Source organism: Lepidochelys olivacea, assembly GCF_965140295.1.
Source record: "Lepidochelys olivacea isolate rLepOli2 genome assembly, chromosome: 10".
Taxonomy (NCBI): Eukaryota; Metazoa; Chordata; order Testudines; family Cheloniidae; genus Lepidochelys; species Lepidochelys olivacea.
The window spans coordinates 84,015,989-84,035,261 of record NC_140420.1 but is presented as its reverse complement, the minus strand read 5'-3'; the positions used below and the strand labels follow the sequence as shown (position 1 = coordinate 84,035,261).

Here is a 19,273-nt window from a genome sequence, read left to right as displayed (position 1 = left end):
TAACCATCATATAAACCCACTTTGAATACTGTGTCCCATTCTGGCTGCCCGTTTCCAAAGGGACATAGTGGAACTGGAGAAAGTGCAGAGAAGGGCAACAAAGATGAGTAGGGGTACGGGGTACGCAGCAGCTTCCATATGGGGAGAACTAAAAAGATTGTGGCCAGTCAGCTTAGTAAAAGGACGACTAAGGGGGCTACGAGAGAGGTCTATACACTCATGAGTGGGGTGGGAAAAATGCATAGAAAAGTGTTATTTGCCCCTTTCCCAAAATACAAAAACTAGGCACCATCTGGTGAAATTAATAGGCAGCAGGTTTAATATAAACAGGAGAGAATACTTTCTCCACATAATGGACAATTAACCTGTGGAACTCACTGCCATGGGATGCTGTGATGCCCCAAAGTATAGCTGGGTTCAGAAAAGAACGAGGTAATTTCATGAAGAACAGGTCCATCAATGGCTATCAGCCAAGATGGTCAGGGATGTAACCCCATGTTTGGGGTGACCCTAAACCTCTGGTTGTCAGAAGCTGGTTGCCCTGTTTTGTACAGTGCCCCTGAAGCTTTGGTACTGGCCACTGTTGGAAGACAGGATACTGGGCTAGGGGGACCTTTGGTCTCACCCAGTATGGCTGTTCTTATGTCCTTCATGGCAAAACTTACACTGACTTCATTGGGGCCAGGATTTCACCCACTGTCTAGACACACCAGCAAAGCTCATTAGCAATGTATTTAAACAAGCCTCTGGGATCTGAAACACCTCACTTAGTCAAAGAATCCAGCCCCACTTCTACTGCTGCTCGAGTACCAGACTGCAAGAAGTGCTCAGCGTTACCGTTAGACAAAACAGAAGTGAACCAGCGTCCTTACCAGCTAACAATGCCCTTTTACTACCAACCTCGGCTCAGGAATGGTATCGCAGTGATATGCACCCTACTCGTGCAGGAAGCAGCTTGAAAGAGCACTTGCTACACTCTGGCTGTCTACAGGATATTCCCCACACTTCAGGCGGGACTGAAATCAAGGTGAGACGTCATAGATCAATGCACCTCGTGTCCAGGACTGTGCTATGAAGATGCTGATGGTACTTACCTGTGAATTTCTGGGGGCTCCCTCTTGATCTTGGCACTAGATTCCATCACTTCTTTTGCAACTCGGCCACTGCAAGTGGTTCAAGAACAGAAACAGGGCAAGAACTGAAAAAGCATTCTGGCTATTGCTGAGATTTTTCTACTGCTCTGATAAACAGTCACCCCTTTGCCCCCCCCCCCGCCCCATAACAGTACATCCTTCAACAGAACTCCATCCCTACTCCAGTCTCACACACAGGAACCGAGCGCTGTGGGCAAACAGTCTCCAAATGGAGAAGAAAAGACAAGACGTTTGCTAAAAATGAACAGGTTTGGGGTTCCAGAAGGGCAGCAACCCTTTCGGTCACATCCTGTTCAATCAGTCCGTCCCACCTCCTGGAATGCCACATCCCCCTTGAGTGGAATTTCATTCTCCTCTGATGAGTAGGATTCTGACCATCAAACAACAGCGGACACTCCAGACTGACGCATGTGTGCGTGAGATCAGAATTTGGCCCAATGTCTCCACACTGTTTGGAGCCTCTTTACACACCTCTAACACTTGGCTGTGTCCCACACTTTGATCGTTCCTTACAGCCTGCTAAAATTCAGCATCTAAACTTCTAAACTTCGGATGCAGGAAGGAACATCGCCTTTGAGGAACTGGAATGTTTCAACGCGTTGCTGTATTTTTAAACATCAGCTGCAATTTTTTCTCTCTCACTCTCTCAATTTTTTTTTTTTTTTTGGTCTGTTGCGGTGAGAGAGGTGTAAGGGATAAAATTAGGAACAACACGTAGCAAAATAAAACAAAGCCCAAGGAAATATAAAAGGACAGCTAGGTTACTTGGCTACCTGGAAATGCTTTGATACAAAAATCTCCTGCGACAAAGGAGTCTCTTTTCAGTAAAACTTTCAGAAAAGTCTTGTATTTAATGCAGTCAGGAAGCTGCTACATCCACCACCCAGGAGTGTCTGAAAATATATCCAGTAACTGCTACTTACTGTCATTATTTACCTGTATCGGAACCGGCTTCCTTTAAAGAATAAGTTGCTGCTGGATACTGTGCGGACCTGGCTTGACTTCTCCAACCTGAAACAAGACCAAGAACATGGAGAACCCTCCACAAACAGGTCGGGCTGCGGCAGGCCAATGCCTATGGATGCGACACAGCTCGCTGGCCATGTTTTACCAAGAGCGGCAGCCCTGGCCTTTGGGGTGCAGCTGATTCTATTAAAGGATCGACCAGTGCACCCTCAAACGGAGCCCACGACAGACAGCGCCTTCCCTTCCGCGGCCCCTACCACACATTCTCCGCTTCCAACCCCAGGTGGCAGCAGGGAGCGGGATCCTGAAGAACTCGAAAACATCTACACAGGCACTCAGTGAGGGCATTACCAACTGCCATCAAACAGGGAGCGGTTCTGAGCACCCACAGCCCCCAGGGAATCAGGCCTGCTCAGGACCAGCCACTTCAACAGACAGTAACACACCGTGTTACTTGCAAACGCAGCCCAAAACGTGCCAGTCGGCTCTCCTTGCTCAGAGCCAGCTCCCTCCCCGCATCCCTGGGGGCTGGAGCATGGAACTGACGGCAAACCATTAGGCCATCTGCGAAACAGGGCTCAGCCCTGAGCTGGAGGGAAAGCAGCCAGCCCACATCATTAACCCAGCCCTGAATGGTAAGCATGTAACCCAAGTCCCAGGGACACTGCCCCTCTGGCAGGGTGGGCACAGATAGCCCTTGGGGTCCCTGCAGCCCCACCGTGCTGTACGGCCGACAGTCACGCGGGCACGGTGTGACCGGACTGTCCTCACGCCACAGCGCTGCAGTCCCCGCCGCAGACGTTCACTAGAAGAGCGCACGCTGAAGGCAACTTCGGAGGGGCGTAAGGGCGACGCAGGGACAAGTGGACTGTGAAAGCTGTTCGCCGTGGGGTCGAACCTGCCCTCGGGACAGCGAGTTCTGCTTGCTCAAGCGCATTACAGCCACGCCCGTCGGAAAAGGGCAGATCAGACATGCTGCCAGCTTGCTCCCTGGAGCCCAGGAGCAGACGGGCTGCCGGCTCCGGGTCGCTATGGCACTGCACAGGGGCTGTGTTCTGGTCTGAGCTGGCCGCGGGAGAAGCCCCCTCCCACGGGGGAGCTGTGTAACCACCTCCTCCCACACCTGCCACAGGGGAGCGAGGGTGTGTGGGACCGTCCCCAGGAAGGGAGGGGTGGAGTGGAGCTCCCCTATCCTCCAGGGGCACAAACTGGAGCAGGTCCCCAGCTGCTCTAACAGACCCCAGGGCCCGCTCCCTGCAGCCCTCGCCTCTCAGCTCTGCTCAGGCACAGGGGAGAATCCGGCCCTCTAGTCCCCTCCCCCGCCCTGAGCAAACGTACTTTGGGTGCAGTCTGCTCCCCAGGACCCAGCCCAAGTTACTGCGATGGGATCTCCAGGGACAGGGGGGTCCCTCCCTCAGGCCGTGCACACTGCTCCAGCCTCGGGCAGCTGCACACTCTCTGGTCCCATGTTCCCGTCCCACGGCGACAACGGCAGAGGCATTCATGCAGTGCTGGGTGCACCCCCAGGCCTCGCTCACGGAGCCACGCATGGATCTGCACCAACCTTCCAACCCATTCAGCAGAACCGCATGGTCCTGCCACATCTGGGTCAGTCAGAGGAGCTGGCAGGGTTTGCTCCTCTCAGCAGAGGGGATTCACAATGGTCAACATACCGGCTCTTCGTTCTACTGCCCGTGGCACGAGAGGCAGCCCACACATGGCGTGGGAAAGCCGCACAACTGCCGGGCTTTGCTTTTCTGTTCCATGAAGAGGATTGCCTATTTTGGGGGCGGGGGAGGAGTGGCGACCTTTTGCAGGTTTTTGCCCGCAAGCAGAACTGCTCTTGAGTGAAAAACTGCAAATTCAATACAAGAATCCTGATTTCAGGACATTTCCTGAAAACAGGCAATATGAATGGAGGAGAAATCAACGCCCTCCTCCTAGATCATATATGAACACACAGAAAGTGCCGTCCACGGAGAAAACAGCTAGTCTACAAAATGGCCTGTACAGCAAATAACCCTTTCATTGCGCAGCCGGAGCCTGAGGAGCTGGACGAAGAAACTGTCAGCACTAGCCAGCCTGTCCTCTGGGGGAGTTTATTTGGTTAGTGATGTTTCTATGGCTTCTGCATGTAAATGTCTAGTGAGCTCTGGAACATGCTGCTAGCTTATCTTGTACCAGCGCTTGTCAGGGTAGGGTGGCTTGTGGGACATCCACATACAATGACTCTGACTTGAAATGATTTAACTGTGGACTTTATCTGTGACCTCGATTAACCCCAAACCATCACAGGCAAGGAACTGCGCAGAAGAATGGGCGGACCCCGGGAGTTGCTGAGCAAATGCCGAGACCCTGCAGCTCCCACCGCCTCAGAGAGCATTTGCAGCTGCTTGGCTCCTCCCAGGACTGGGCCCAAATCCGCTCCCAGGACAGCCCTGCTATACATGAAGTTTCGCGGTCGCCGTGATCTCTACGGGAGGGTCCACTGCTTTAGCCCAAAGCTGGTGCACACGCTTTCAGGCAACATCACTTAAGTGTTTTCAAAATGTTCTCCTGATGGAGCTTACTGGAATCGCAGCACAGTACAGAGACAGTGGTGCGGTCGCAGGGCAACAAATGCCTTTCCCCAAGCCGCTGGCCTCACCTCTTCTACAGCGCGCAAGGAAGGGAACGCAGCCCTTTTGGGCTCCCTGACACACAGCATACCAGGGCAGGCCTGCCCCTCCTCCTTCCACTACCCCTTCCCTGGGGGAACAAACAGCTGTTTTTATTCTACTTAGATCTGGAGCTGATTGAACCTTTGTAGTCAAAACTTTTTTCTGTTGAAGGAGGTGGGTTCTTCCACCTTTTTACTGCCAGAAGCAGGTGGTTACATTTTTCAGGCTTTGTCCATCACAAATGGAAAATGTTCTGTTTTCCACAACTGAACAAACATTGAGTTTTGACAAAAGAACCAGAACTGGGTGAAACAAATTCATGGATATAAATTTTTTCATCCTTTAATTCCAAACAATTTTCACAGAACGTTTGAAATCCATTTTTGAACCAGCTCCAGTTACGTTCAGGAACAGCCCTGACCTGGAAACTTAAATCCAACCCTCCCTCCTCACCAAATGTCAGGAATTTGAATTCCCAGGTTCCATCCCATCCCAACAGGTTTGGTTCTGATGCTGATCCAAAGGTGGGAGGCATCTGATTCAGGCTGGAGACAGCATGTGGCCAGCCCAAGATGGCAGAAATCTTACAAGAACAGTTGCTCTCACGCCAGCTGCACCATTGAACGTGGCGTTTAAGAATGTCAGCACCAGCGTCTAACCCCCATCCTGCAAACACTGAGCACACTGATGCACTTATCTGCTCTGAATAGTCCCATTAACCCCCAGAGGTACTCCTACAATCAATGTACATGAACGGGACTGCTTGTGCCAGTAAGCAGCATGGTTGGCAGAAAGCATGGGCAGGATCAGGCCCCTCATCTAAGGTGGATGAGGATACTGCCTCTTACTCCAATCCTCTTAAAAGAAAATGGTAACTAGAGATGGGGCAAGGAGCTGTCGCTCTGCAGGGAATCTGCACATCCCATAGCTAGCACTATGTGATGGACTCCAGAAACAGCTCCAGTTATTTGTGGTTTATCCTCGTGCAACAGCAGCTAATGAGGGAGAGGGTGGAGGCAAAGAGCCAGGGCCTTCTGGCTGCCACGTTCCTTTCATTCTCCCGCTCTCAAATTGATCTCACAGATCTTACCAGATGTAACTTTTAGCAGCAGCAGCAGATAGGAGTCTGACACTGACTGAGAATGGTAATGAGACAGAATTCAAAGAGTCGGCCCTCTGAGATATATAACACAATGAGATAAGATAAGTGGCTTACACAGGACAGTAGGCTGGAATGGAAAGGACTGCTAAGAGCTTGAGTTCTAATTATATCTATTCACAACCCTCCAATCATTAATACTGTACCTCCCTCGGCGACCTGCCAAGAACTGGGACAGACACGTTTCCTGAACTTTACCCAAGCACCCTAAAGGCCTGTTACAATGAGCTGCTCTTTAACCATGGTGCAGCCCTTTGAAAGAGAACCTGGGCTCAGACAGCATCTCCAGCGCAATGAGCGCTCAGAGGAGGGAGACGTGGAGGGTCTTTATTCGGTTGTGATGTAGGAATATGAGTTGCCCCTGGCTGTCCACTGGTGGCATTCTGCCACGCTGGGCAGTCACAGATACGTCCAGACACAATGAACACAGGCATCGCACTTCACCATCAGGCCAAGCCAAGAACACTGCACCCCAGGAGACAATTAACAAGATTCTGTGTTTGGTTTCTGTGTGGGCTGAAACTATCCAGTGTATTAAGATACCTACCAGAACCTCTGACTGGGAGGATGCTGAGTACACAGATCACGCACTACCTGGAGGCAGCCTGGCACCTTTCTGGATGAGACTTTGGTCAGAAATACATCAGACGCCCTGACGGATGACACCACCTGCTCCTCAGTCATCCCGGGAGAATCCAGCATGACCCCCATTGAGCAGTACACACACACTGCAGCATGAATGAAACCACGATCCATTTTAACGGGTGCGTAACCCACCAACATTATTAGTCGTAACAAAAAGTTGTAATGCAATAGAGCAATTTCATTTCATGTTCACATAACGAGAAACGAAACCTGCTGATTGCAGTATTCCCAAAGAGAATACAGAACACTTTATCTTACATCTCACTGATTACAATAAAACTCATTACAAAGTACAAAACAGTCTATTTTTAAGTAAAACAGAAAGCAGTGTGGTGAAACCAAAATGTTCTATCTGATGTCTTATTGATTTACAGATCAGTGACTTCTTTCATACCCTGATTCTTTCAAGATCAAACTAATTAATCAAAAGAAGAAAGGAACAGAAAACTGACGTGTTTTCCCAAACAAGCATCCCAGAGAGTTCCGGCTTTGTAAAGGTGCAACAATTTCTACCCTAAAGGCTTCCCCACTTTTCAGCCCCTCCCTCTCCCTTTTGGAAACAAGGAATGTCTGTCTGGGGTGTTCTGAATTTGGTGACAAAGCACCGTACATTTATATCACAGGACTGTAATTCTTCAAGGATTGCTGAAAGGTTGTATACTGAAAATTTTTGATTTCACCCAAGAAAGCTGACGCAGTACGATCCCTGGTTCTTCCAGCAGCTGTCCAGTCCTCTCCAATGCAATTTCAGAAACTCTCTTTGAGACAAAACTAATGACAAACTCTTGAGTCCTGAGATAACCATGTACAAAAGAGCAATGTGAGATGAACTATCCCAGTGCTTTGCAGTCTGCTCTGAGGAGTTCACTTTACAAACTCCACCATGGGTCATTGGGCGGGAATTAAGTGGTGCACCGGCCTCAGGCTGCCCCTTTGCCTGAGGCTTGTTCCATCAGTGGAAGCTGCTTGCATGCATTCAAGGGCAGAGCTGGGCCGATATAATTTCACAGCGAGGGACCCGAGACTGCAGTTTTTACTGAGAATGAGCATTAAACCCCCACCCGAGACTAGGTCTGTACATTAAAGGCTGTTCTATTTGGCGGGGGTCTGATATGGCTCATCACCATAACAGCTGAGCGCCTCACAATCTTTAATGGATTTTATCCTCACAAGACCCTGCCGCTCCCTATAGTACAGATGGGAACTGAGGCACAGAAAGATTAAGTGACTTGCCCACGGTCAGACAGGAAGTCTGGCAGAATTGGGAACTGACCCCGGGTTTCTGAAGTCCCAGCCTAGTGCTCTGATCCCTAGACCATCCTTCCTTCCCTATTCAGAAGGGAGAAGGGCTTGAAGTGTCCGATCACGGTCAGGAACATGTTTCTTTCAGTTCTTCCCTCTGAGCTGCATTTGCATTAGATGCCTCAAACTTTCTGATACATAAACTCAATACAAAAAGGAGAGATGCCATGGGCCCGATTCTCTGTCCTTCCAAGACCCTTCATGGTGCTGGGCTTAAAGCGACCGTCGGGCAGGAAATGAGGACTCTTCAACTACTGGAGATGTCTTGGATAGCTCAGGGTAGGGGTGGGGACCCAGGGTGTGCTGGGCTCTGGAGATCCCAACTAGTGGAGTGGGAAAAGGGAAGCGGTTTCACTTTTTGCCAGGGGCCGGTCCACCCACCAGCACCCCCATGGTCAGTGGCTTGGAGTCACCGAAGCCCCAGCCCCTGTCTCCAGGTGTGCGGGGCACACCTCTGGCACGCTGTGGATCTGGCCCATCGTTATAAGCCAGGACGTGCCTGATCTCTCTGCACTGGTGAGGTTTAGCGCTGTATTTGCTGTAGCTGAGCCCTCAGAGGCAGGCTCTAGCAACGCATGGGTCGTGACCCCAAACTGGGTTGCCAGAATGTGTCAGAGGGTCCCCTGGGAAGTTGGGTCCTGCCCCCAGAGGGGTGGGAGGACATGGGCTGGGGGGTTGCAGTACCTACTCTCCGCTGGCGGCTCCTGTAGCTCGGGTCCTGCAGGGCAGGCTGGGCTCAGCTCCCCACTCCAGGGGGTCACGGCGCTGCTCAGATTTGACCCAGGCATCCTTTGTCGTGATGATGGCCCCCCCCCCATCATCCCCTGGGGGGGGGGAGCCAGGCCAGACTTGGTCTCTATCAGCTGTTTAGTGTTAAAGTTTTAATCTCCAAACAATTAAAGTTTTAATTTCCTGCTTAAACTTTTACGACTAAGCAATTAGCCGTGGAAGTTTTAAATGCTAAGCACTTGGCTGCATTCCAGAACCAGGAAGGGGGCAGGGACGCTCCCAGTCTGGTGCGTAGGCACCCACGGCAGATGGCAGACCTGCTAATCATTATTATTTTTTAATTAGATGCTCTCATGCCCTGTGACACATGAGGCAACCCAGGTTGTCCACGTCCGTCTGTCGAGGGCCACGTTCCTTGCTCCATTACAGTCTATTTCCGTGACAGCAACATGGTATTTGTATACGTCATCTGTTGTCCGCCTCTTTTCTGTCTTCCACCAGGTCTAAAGCTTGTCCAAGAATACATTTTGCCTGAGGCATCCTAAGCTACCAGCGTGTCCCTCAGGTGGCGGATGAGGGAACCCCATACACAGTATGGGCTGTTCCAAATGTATTGAATAAGGAGCCATGGACCTATGGGGTTGTGTGTCAGGCTAACCACTCACCCACATGAAAAAAAAGACACAGCTATGGAAACCCCTCTGAAATCTGCTAAGATCTAGCAGAGCAGGGCTCCTTTCCTCCAGGCCTTAGCAGAGGGAGGTGAGTGACCTGGGTGGAGGCATGGAAGGAGTTGGTTTGGATCTGGATCGGATTCTGTGCTGCCTTGATGCTATAATCACATGTTCATACAAGGCCTGTTGCTACAAGCCCACAAAAAACATACAGTACAAAAAATTAAAAACTCCTAATAATCTTTGTACTTACTTGTAAAAAGCTTGGTTTTCTATCCCACATTTCCAGAGATGCTTGCACGCTTCTGGTGTTGGAGCAAAATAAGTAAGAGCAATTTTCTTTTCCTACAAAAAATTCCACATGGAAACAACTGAGTGTGGTTAGCAGGCGGCATATTTACAATCTGCAGGGCAGCTGAAACTAAAGCAACTCATATATTACACAGCAAACCTTCAAGACTCACCACAATACATGGAAACATGTATCTGACTGACTGATCCTACTGGAAATATATCTGATTTCCACTAGTAAAGACCCAATTAACTGATGCTTGGTTCATCCATATTCCTGTGTATCCAAAAATATATATTTTAAAAATTCACAGGGATTAGCTAACTCTCTCTCATGTGCTGTACCGTACTTAACCCATTTCAAAATCGAAGTGTGCACACTCATTTAGATAATCAGGTCCGACTGGGATGGGCAGGGCTAACATGTAGCCCTCAGAAATAACTTCCCCAAAATGCAGTGTGAAGCCCTGCCCTGAGCAGATAATATAGATATTGAACTGGATGCCCTCCAAGGGATACCTGAATGTTCTGACCCTTGTATATGTAAGCAGAGTCAGGATGAGCTCTACCCTGACATCTGGTGGCGAATTGTGGCAAGTTGCGGAAAAGAACTTCAGGGGCTGATTTTGTTTGCATAGGCACACCCACCCCGCCTAGCATGAGCCCACAGCAGCCCAAATGGTCACTTTGGCTGCTGTGGGATCCCCAGTTTCTCTATTATTGGGGCAGGAAGAATAAAGTGTTTTTACCCTGATTATGTGAATCAAGGACAGTGGAACTGTTTTATCACGGAGCGACTCACCATCAACTAAGTAGCACTCACTAGACAAGGGACATGGGTTCCAAAACCTAGTGAATTGAGAGAGGCTGGGGACAGGTATAACTTAGATAATTTTTTCACTTCAAGGTCCAAGAGATACAGACAAGATTTTCATCTCAAGGCCAAAAGACCAAAAACATCAAGATACTTGGATAGGCCAAGAGACTACTTACACTTGATCTTAGCTCATAGAGCCGAGAAGCGAAATACTTGGTGGCATGGGCCTCTGGTGAGGGCCCTAAATGCCAATTGCACCTTCTCCTCTCTCCACTGTGGAATATCAGAGCTAGTTTTGATTCCATTAGGAGTCTAGTCACAGGCTGCTGAGCTGAATTCACTTTGGGCTAAGGGTGCTCCAGCACTGAGGCTCCCTTACTACAAGCTGAAATCACTAAAGAGCTAAAATTACTAAGAGCTGAAATCACTGAGTGCTGTGTTAAGTAGTGGGGGCGGGGGCTGAAGATATATTGCCAGATGGCTGGAGCAGCTCACCGGACAGCTGGTGGAGAGAAGCAGTTTGTGGGACAGCTGGCAGAGCAGAGTGGAGGCCCATGGAGAGGCGGAGCAGTCAGCTTTGGACCATGTAAGGTGCCCCTTAACCCCCCCCCATTTCCACCCAGCCTGGGAGGTAAAACTCTGCAGATAAACGTTCAAACTCTGGGGCTGCACTGACCATGGGCAGAGACTGTTGGGTTGTTGTACTTTTGGGACTTTGGGTGACTTTTGGTTTGCTGGACTCAAGAACCCAAGGGAAAGGACACAGCCCAATTTGCTTGGGGTGGGTTTTTGCTCATGGTTTGTGTTAGGAATCCTGTAGGTGGTGTCTCCCCAACATAATGCCACATTGTTTCTCTCTGTTATTAAAAGGCTTTTGCTACACTCAGACTATGTGCTTGCGAGAGGGGAAGTATTGCCTCTTGGAGGCGCCCAGGGGTGGTGGTGGTGGTATATATTTGTCACTGGGTGGGGGCTCGAGCCGGTTTTGCACGGTGTTATTGGACTGGATCCCCTCGATACTGAACCCGGCCCTTGTTGCTGCCGACTCTGACGGGCAGGAGGGCTACACACAGATGCCCGACCACTGGACTGCACTGGTTTGGGACCCGGAATGCCTACACCTGAGTGTCAGAGGGCTGCCGTCGGTCTGAAAGGCCATTTCGTTTGCCACTGCCAGATCTGTGTATATTTTTTAAATACGTGTCATAACCTTCATTTCTATTTTGTAAGTAAGGGCTGGATCCTGCTTTCCTTGGAGCCAACAGAGATCAGACCTTAACTGTGTGATTACAGGAGAAGGCTGCAAAAGCAGGAATAAAGTAGTTATTACTTAGTCCTGCGTGGAGTGCAGGGGACTGGACTAGATGACCTACTGAGGTCCCTTCCAGTCCTACGCTTCTCTGATTCTAGGATTAAATGCAGCGTCGTAGGTCGGTAACAGACTTCTGGAGCTGTGTTTATTTTCTCTACCAGGCACAATAGCAAATGTTTAATATTTGAGGCAGAAGTAAAGACTGTACCTAGTGAGCCCTGACATGATGAGAAAATCCACTCACCTCTTTCTGACTTACATATAAACAGAATGTCTTTCCTTCGAATTTCATTTTGGCTACCTCGTTCCTAAAATTACAAAACCACATATGTAACAGACATGTTGCTCATCACCCATATCACTGTCATTAATGCAGAACCCACACACAGTGGAATTGGATCCGGTAATATGCACAAATTAAGCCAAATTGTTTGTATGAAACGCGAAGTTAATCAATAGACTATTTTCAGAACAGTAGTTGGAACAGCCTCAAAGCCATATTTTTCAGTTCGTCCGAAGTGTAACATAGTGACAAGAGGACTCCTGGCTCAAAGACAGTGGCTGGAAAGGGGAACGTCTCGGGATGGAATGTGACTCGCAGGGGAACGTCCAGGAGTCGTCTGAGAACTTTGCTTATATATGTGCATTATCTGGATGAAAATATCAAATGTAAGATACCACACTGAGCTGATGAGGCCAAAATTTGAGATACAGCGAAGAATGAGGAACAATGCAACCAGATTCAGAGGGTCTGGGGGGGTCTTTCAGGTGACTGGGCCAATACATGGACAATGCAGTTTAATGTAGACAAATGTAAAAAATAATAAGTCTGGGGCAACAAACCAAATATAGAGAGTACATATTACATGGAACAGTCATGCAGCGTACTGACCGGGAAAGGGGTTTAGGGGTTATTGTAGAAAAATCCTTGAAGCCATCAGCCCAGTGTGTGGCTGCAGTAAAAAAGGCAAACAGGATACTGGGATGCATCAACAGTGGGATAGAATACAAAGCAAGAGAAGTGATACTGTAACTGTACATTGCATGGGTTAGATCTTAGCTAGAACACTGCGTTTGGTTTTAGTCACCCTTTCAAAGGAAAACACCATTGCCCTGGAGAGGGCAGAGTTCAGAACGCCCAGAGTTAACCTAGTGGCAGCAATTAAGAGGACTTTCTCTTTTTCTGCAGCAGAAATATCCATCTGCCAAGAGACTTCCTCCGTTTAACAGATACTGTGTGTACCTGTGAGATACGTGGTGTTTGCATTTACATTGCATTTTCATTTCTGTTTATGGCATTTTCCAGACTGCTTACCAATTAATGCTTAAGAGCATGAATATTCTGTGTTTGTGACACACTTCCAGTGGTTCATGCAACAGGCCAACCAGGCAAAATGTACCCTTTGCACCAGCAAATCTGCTTCTGTGCACAACCCGGGTAGCTGCATGTCTAACCAGGCATTCACAAACCTCATTACCAGGATTTGTGTATGCAGTCGTCTGTCTACACATGCTACGTAGGGCTTTGCAAATACAGAAAATATGCATGCAATTTGTGGGAGTCATCAACTGCTGGCATCTTTAAAAACCCACAGGTGCACACTACATGAACCCAATCCTGCATCCACAATGCCCATTGAAATCAATGGAAATGCTCGATGTGCAAGAAATGCAGGATAAGCCCTATAGATCTCTAGAGTATCTAAAGGGTTAAGCTGGCAAGAAGCCCCATTTTTGAGACCAGCCACAGTGTAAGCTCACTGCCATCACCAACACTGGGCAGCTCTGCAGAAAGATTTTAACCAAATATGATGATCCCACATTTTAAGAAAAGTTCTCATAAAGGAAAGGCTAAAAAGACTGAGCCTGTTTTCGTTAACGAACAGTCACGGTCAGGGTGCCCTGAAGTGCCCCAGCTCTCTCCAGTAAGATTAACCAGTTTAACCCACACAATGTTAAACCAGTTCAAGCTAATTCCTGGCCAGGGTACATGGAGCCAATGCGGGTTTAAATAAAGTTGGGGCACAACAATTTAGCCTCTGTCTAGTCACAGTTTGGCCCCGTTCATGCACAGTGGCCAAACCATCTCTAAGCCTAATTAGCTCAAACCTGTTTAAAACAATGCTTTGAATCGGTTCTTCAAACATGGTTTCAGCTGTGGGGCCAAAGTGGAACAGAATAAACTCCTCACCCTAAAGGGAGAGACAATCTAAAAGGAATTTACAACTAACAGTTAATTGGCAAATTTGTTTCACTTCGATTCCCATGTATAGGCGAGCTGCTGTGTACCATACACTAAAATATGCAGTTACTCTGGGCAGGGGAAACACTTGTATATTTCCCCTTGCAGGGGGATGAAAAAAGCAAGTTACACAAACTCTCCTTTTGGGGAGAGGAGGAGGCAGGTGAAAGGGGGAAGCAAAACCTGCCAGAAAAAGATGTGCCCAGATCCCAAGCTGAACACATGCTAAGCATGAGTCCCACACAGTCAGACCCCATCACATAATTATTATTAACCATCCAGGCACCTTCGAATAATCCCATAACCACAGACCCATGCCATGTTCATAAATAGATCAACCAAGCCTCCTACTCTGCCACCAGTTGATTGATGCAGCTGACAAACAGTTACTATGATCTTTGCACAAGACAGAGAATGGGGAAGGGAGATTCTGAAAGCGTCGAGGAAATGCACACTATCCAGTGCACAACCGTAATTTACAGCAGAATTTAGCCTCCTCCATTTAAAGGAAACATGTTGCAATAGGCTCCCTATTAGATTTATTGTTCCTTTTAAATCATGTGAATTTGTAATCACTGAAGAGGCCGTACTGAGCCTCAGTAAAACAGCATGACATTATTATTAAGAAATATACTCTGATTTTATAAATACACGAAATAAGAGGGCAGTAAGAACGATATCAAGCACGTCCCATGTGCAAAGTGCTGCGTGAACATGGCCAACTCACCATCATGCTGCAGAGCTGTCTGGTCACCACTGGAACACCTTGCAGTTAGTTCATCGCATGAGCAGTCAGGAATCATGCACAAAATACTAGTGCAATCGGGCTAACGTGCACTGGGGTTTATGGATGTGAGGAGATGATCTTTGTTCCTGGTGAGATTCTGTTTGGCAGCATCCCAAATGTGTTTCTCTTTCTTTCATGTGTATGGTGTGAAATTCACCCCATCCAGGAAAATCCCAGGAGGTACCTATCTCCATCCTTAAGTTACTCCATGCCTTCAGAAATCTGCCTCTTCAGCCCCAGTTCAATTGCCCAGCAAAGGACAAACCTTCTCCCCAGCAGGAGTCGCTCTTCTGGCCACTAAGGGGTCTATGCCGGGGCAAGCAGGAAGAACTCCTCTTCCCCAACACTAGATTCTCACTTGGTTTGGGAATGCACCAGAGGCCCTGGCACACCAGCAAATCCTCTGGCCCATTACAGGGGACTCTGCTCCCTCTCAGCTGCATTCTAAAACCCTGCTCAGCCGGCCAAATGCACAGTGGAAATGCATCAGTTCTGCTACCCAGGCTGCAAAGAGAAATGCAGAATTTCCTCTAAGGTCCTAGAGGAGGCTGCTGCCAGTGATACAAAGGGCAGGACCTCTGCCCTGAGGGGAATTTAGCCCACTGCACATATTGAGGGTGCAGAAACATGGATTCATTTACACTGTGGATGAGGTGGAAAGTAGGTACCTGTATATGGAACTGGCTGTAAATTGTCCCCTGATATAAACACCTTCCACAGGCTGTTACAAAGCTGCGCATCTCACATATCAAATGGGCAGAATAGGCCAACTGATGAGATGCCAGGGTCAAGACACACAAGTTTGTGCCTGTGATTGGAGATGACCCAGAGAATATGTAAAAAATGGGACAGTGCCTATCAGGCCATCAAAGCAGAAAGTACAGTGGTGTATGAGACAGACATTTCATGGGAAGAAACATCAAGGGGTTGAGAGAGAAAGCAGGAAGGTGGCAGTGAGACAAGCTTAAGGGTCTCTGACAAGCAGTCTAGGCCCAAAATATGACCTCCCTCACTCAAGAGACAGCCCAATCTCCATGACTACTGCAGGACAAGCCACCCCTCAAACCTTCATCGGTGAGAAAGGAGGAGAGGTCTTTTTGTTCTCTTCCTAGTTATCGACACACTCAAAGACCTGTGGCTTGTTACTGTGCTTGGAGTGAACATGCAACTAACGCTCATGACCTGTCCACACCTGCCGACTAACCCTTCACATAAGGGGGTCTTGGAGACGTCAGCTCTCAGTGACACTGTGGTAAAGCTGGAGTGACTCCAGATTTAAAAGGAGTTATTCTAATTGACATAAGTATTATTGAGATTGGAATCTGGCTCAATTAATATAAATATTTCTAAATACATTTTTAACAAATGAAATTGCTAGCAACAGTTAACCCGGGGGTAACATCCTTATGGGCACAGGACTATCCTCACACAGCACTGATGATCTTGTTTTGCTCCTCCAACCATCCCGAACTAGCCTCTCTCCTCTTTTTCCCAACAGGGAATTCCAACCACTATTCTTGGCAATAACAATGTAAGAACATCAGAATGGCCAGACTGGGTCAGACCCAAGGTCCATCCAGCCCAGTGTCCTGTCTGCCGACAGTGGCCAGCGCCAGGTGCCCCAGAGGGAATGAAAAGAACAGGGAATCATTGAGTGATCCATCCCCTGCTGTCCAGTCCCAGCTTCTGGCAGTCAGAGGCTTACGGACACCCAAAGCAATTCCACTTGTCAGTGCCGTTTGTTGGACTAGTAGCTTTTATACTCCCCAGTGAATTTTAACTTCTTCACAGAAGACGCTGTGAATGGGATTTTCAAATGCATTTGGTATTAGCTTAACTCTGCTTCCATTTTCGTCAGTAGGAGTTTTCCCACTAATGCCAACGGGAGGTAAGTTAGGTCAATGCAGAGCTCTTTTCAAAATCTAACCCTACCGCTCAAGTAGCACGCCTACTATTTATCACATGCCACGGCTATATTGACGGAAACACAGCTAGTGCTATGCTTTATCCTCGTCCTTTGGATACATTTCTTATTGTTGCAATCAAGAGAAATAATATAGTGAGTTACCAGCGCTTGATAAAAGCATCTTAAACAAACAAACACTAGAATGGGCTGAAATTGGGGGAACTCACCATTTGATGAAGTGAATTCTCTTGTTTCCCTGCAGAACAACAAAACCAAAGGGAGTGAAGGCCAAAAATGCCGCATTTCCTGACACATCCTGGAACACAAGAAGATCTCATCAAAACGCTGCAGCGCCAGCAAAGTTTACACGTCAATAGCAACACTCAGTCCTGAATACGGTGGGGTAATGAATCTTCCCTCTTAAATTACGCCAACAGAACAGTTCCTGGCAGCCTTATCTAGACCGTGACATCCTGCCTATAGACGGGAATCTGCAGGAGCACAAAAAACACGACTCGCCCAGCAGAATATACAATACAACTCTCGGACCTGTGGGACTACTGATTTACTGTCTAGCGCTAACCAAGGAAGAAAGCTCCCACGTATCACCGAGTCTCCTTCTTAAACCTGAAAACCTTAAATTGTTAGTTGCACAGATCTGAGCAGCACGTACAAAAGGTCCAGCTGGCCAGAATCAAGACATTTTTAAAAGCAGTGACTAGTGTCATGGACAGTGCGAGTCAGCAGTTTAATTTAATCATAATGTTTAGGCTCTAGTGAAGGGAACATTAATTGTCTTGGCACTTATGGAAAAAAACATGCGTCAATTTTTTAAAATATTACGCGCAGCAGTGGGCGCTGTGTAGGTAAGACTGGAGGTTTCTTTCTTTTATAAACTGGATTTTCAACCCACGCCCTAGCCTAAGTTCCCTGGCGCAGCAGGCTATTAAGGGCCGCGCAGGCTCGCAGCGGGGAGAAATGCCTCTCCCTCAGCCCCACCGGAGCTGCTGCGGCACGGAAAGGCACCTCTCCCCTAGCCCCGGGCTGCTGCGGCGAGAGAGGGCTGGGGGGAGTCCTCTCTCCCCACCACAACCCCGGGGCAGCCTGCACCCCAAATCTCTCATCCACGGCCCCACCTCAGAGCCCGCACCTCCAGCCAGAGCCCTCACACACACCCCCCCGCACCCCAACCCTCTGCTCTAGCCCGGAGCCCCCTCCCACACCACAACCTCCCCCATCCCTGGCCCCACCCCAAAGCCCACAGCCCCCTGCACTCCAACCCTCTGCCCCAGCCGAGCCCCCTCCCACACTCTGAACCCTTCAGCCCCACCCCCGCCACTCATCACCTCCATATTGGTGCACATAACAAAATTCATTCCGCACATGGGCATAAAAAGTCAAAGGGAACATTGGCCCTAATTTCTTTAAAAAGACCCTCATCTGACTGTAATTTTGTATGCCGCACGTCATCTCAAGGTACAGGCTTGCTGGGAAGTTTGGTAAAAATCAGACAGAGTTTTGAAGCTGGTGTTCTGGAACGTTCTGAACACATGGCTCTAGTTCCCTTCTTTTCTAGTATGTGACCACATTTCTTGGTTCAGAGAAATACGACGTGGCCTTAATGGAAGGCAGAATCTAACCCAGTGAGGTGCTTCTGCATACAACAGACGGACTGAATTATCAGCATTCAAAATGTTCCCTATATGTTTCCTCATCTGACAATGATCACAGTATGAACCACCACATCGTCTGTCATTCATGATCATTAAGGCTGCAATTTAGTCATGGATTCCGTGACTTCCAAACACCTCAGTGACTCCAGCCAGCGCCGGCTGGGAGATGTGGGGAACCCCACAGTTCCTGGCCACAGCAGGCGGCAGGGAGGATCCCCACCGCTGCCAGCCACCACGGGCAGCAGGGGCACCCCCATAGCTCCCGCTTCTCCTGGCCGCTGCAGGGGGCAGGGGGGACCCCCGCAGCTCTCAGGTGCCACAGGTGAGATCCCTGCTGCTCCCGCCACTCCTGGAAGCTGCCGGAGGCAGGGGGAACCCCCTCTGCTTGGAACTGCCAGCGGAGGGGGACCCTGAAGCTCCCAGCCCCGCCGCAGCTGCCCAAGCCCCCCATTTTGTCACAGATATTTTTAGTAAAAGTCAGGGGCAGGGAATGGGCTTCTGTGAATTTTTCATTCTTGCCTGTGACCTGTCCGTGACTGTTACTAAAAATATCTGTGACAAAACCTTAGCATTAGTGATTATGAATGCTGACAGATGTAGGCAGGCAGAGGTAGGTCCCAGTTTTTGTTGTTTAGGCTGCTGGTATGGAATAGAAATGGAGGGACTAGAAATGGCGGGTTAGCAGAGAGAAATGCTGAGAGTAGGAATCTGGGGGAAAGGAGTTTGTGGAGGAGTTTAAAGGAGTGGAATTTCTGATGATCTGTGTGAATTACAGACAGTCCTGATGTTTCTGACACATTGAAATAGCCCATAATAGTGCTGTCACCGTGCGAATGCTCTGACAAAGAAGGAGCTGCCCTGTACACGTCTGAGCGCCGTGTGTTGGCCTGGCTAGTGGGATGGGGTTTGCTGTACGAATTCATTTGGGGGGTGGGGGTCTGTCTGGATACAGACAG

The 19,273-nt window shown here is 48.8% G+C and overlaps 1 protein-coding gene across 6 annotated transcripts in view; it reads right to left on the bottom strand.

The window, feature by feature from the left end:
• The window catches only part of FRMD5 (FERM domain containing 5), a gene marked incomplete at its 3' end in the record, with an annotated part of 291,342 nt that overhangs the window by 14,286 nt on the left and 257,783 nt on the right, over positions 1–19,273 (bottom strand). For 5 of the 6 annotated variants that reach the window (XM_084641253.1, XM_084641249.1, XM_084641252.1 and 2 more), the window contains exons 8-12: positions 16,872–16,960; positions 11,954–12,017; positions 9,543–9,634; positions 2,091–2,165; positions 1,095–1,163 (exon numbers count right to left, since the gene is read on the bottom strand). In XM_084641253.1, coding sequence (XP_084497379.1) covers positions 1,095–1,163; positions 2,091–2,165; positions 9,543–9,634; positions 11,954–12,017; positions 16,872–16,960 — 389 coding nt within the window. The remainder of the gene's footprint in view (positions 1–1,094; positions 1,164–2,090; positions 2,166–9,542; positions 9,635–11,953; positions 12,018–16,871; positions 16,961–19,273) is intronic. The other variant, XM_084641250.1, reaches the window with a different exon arrangement.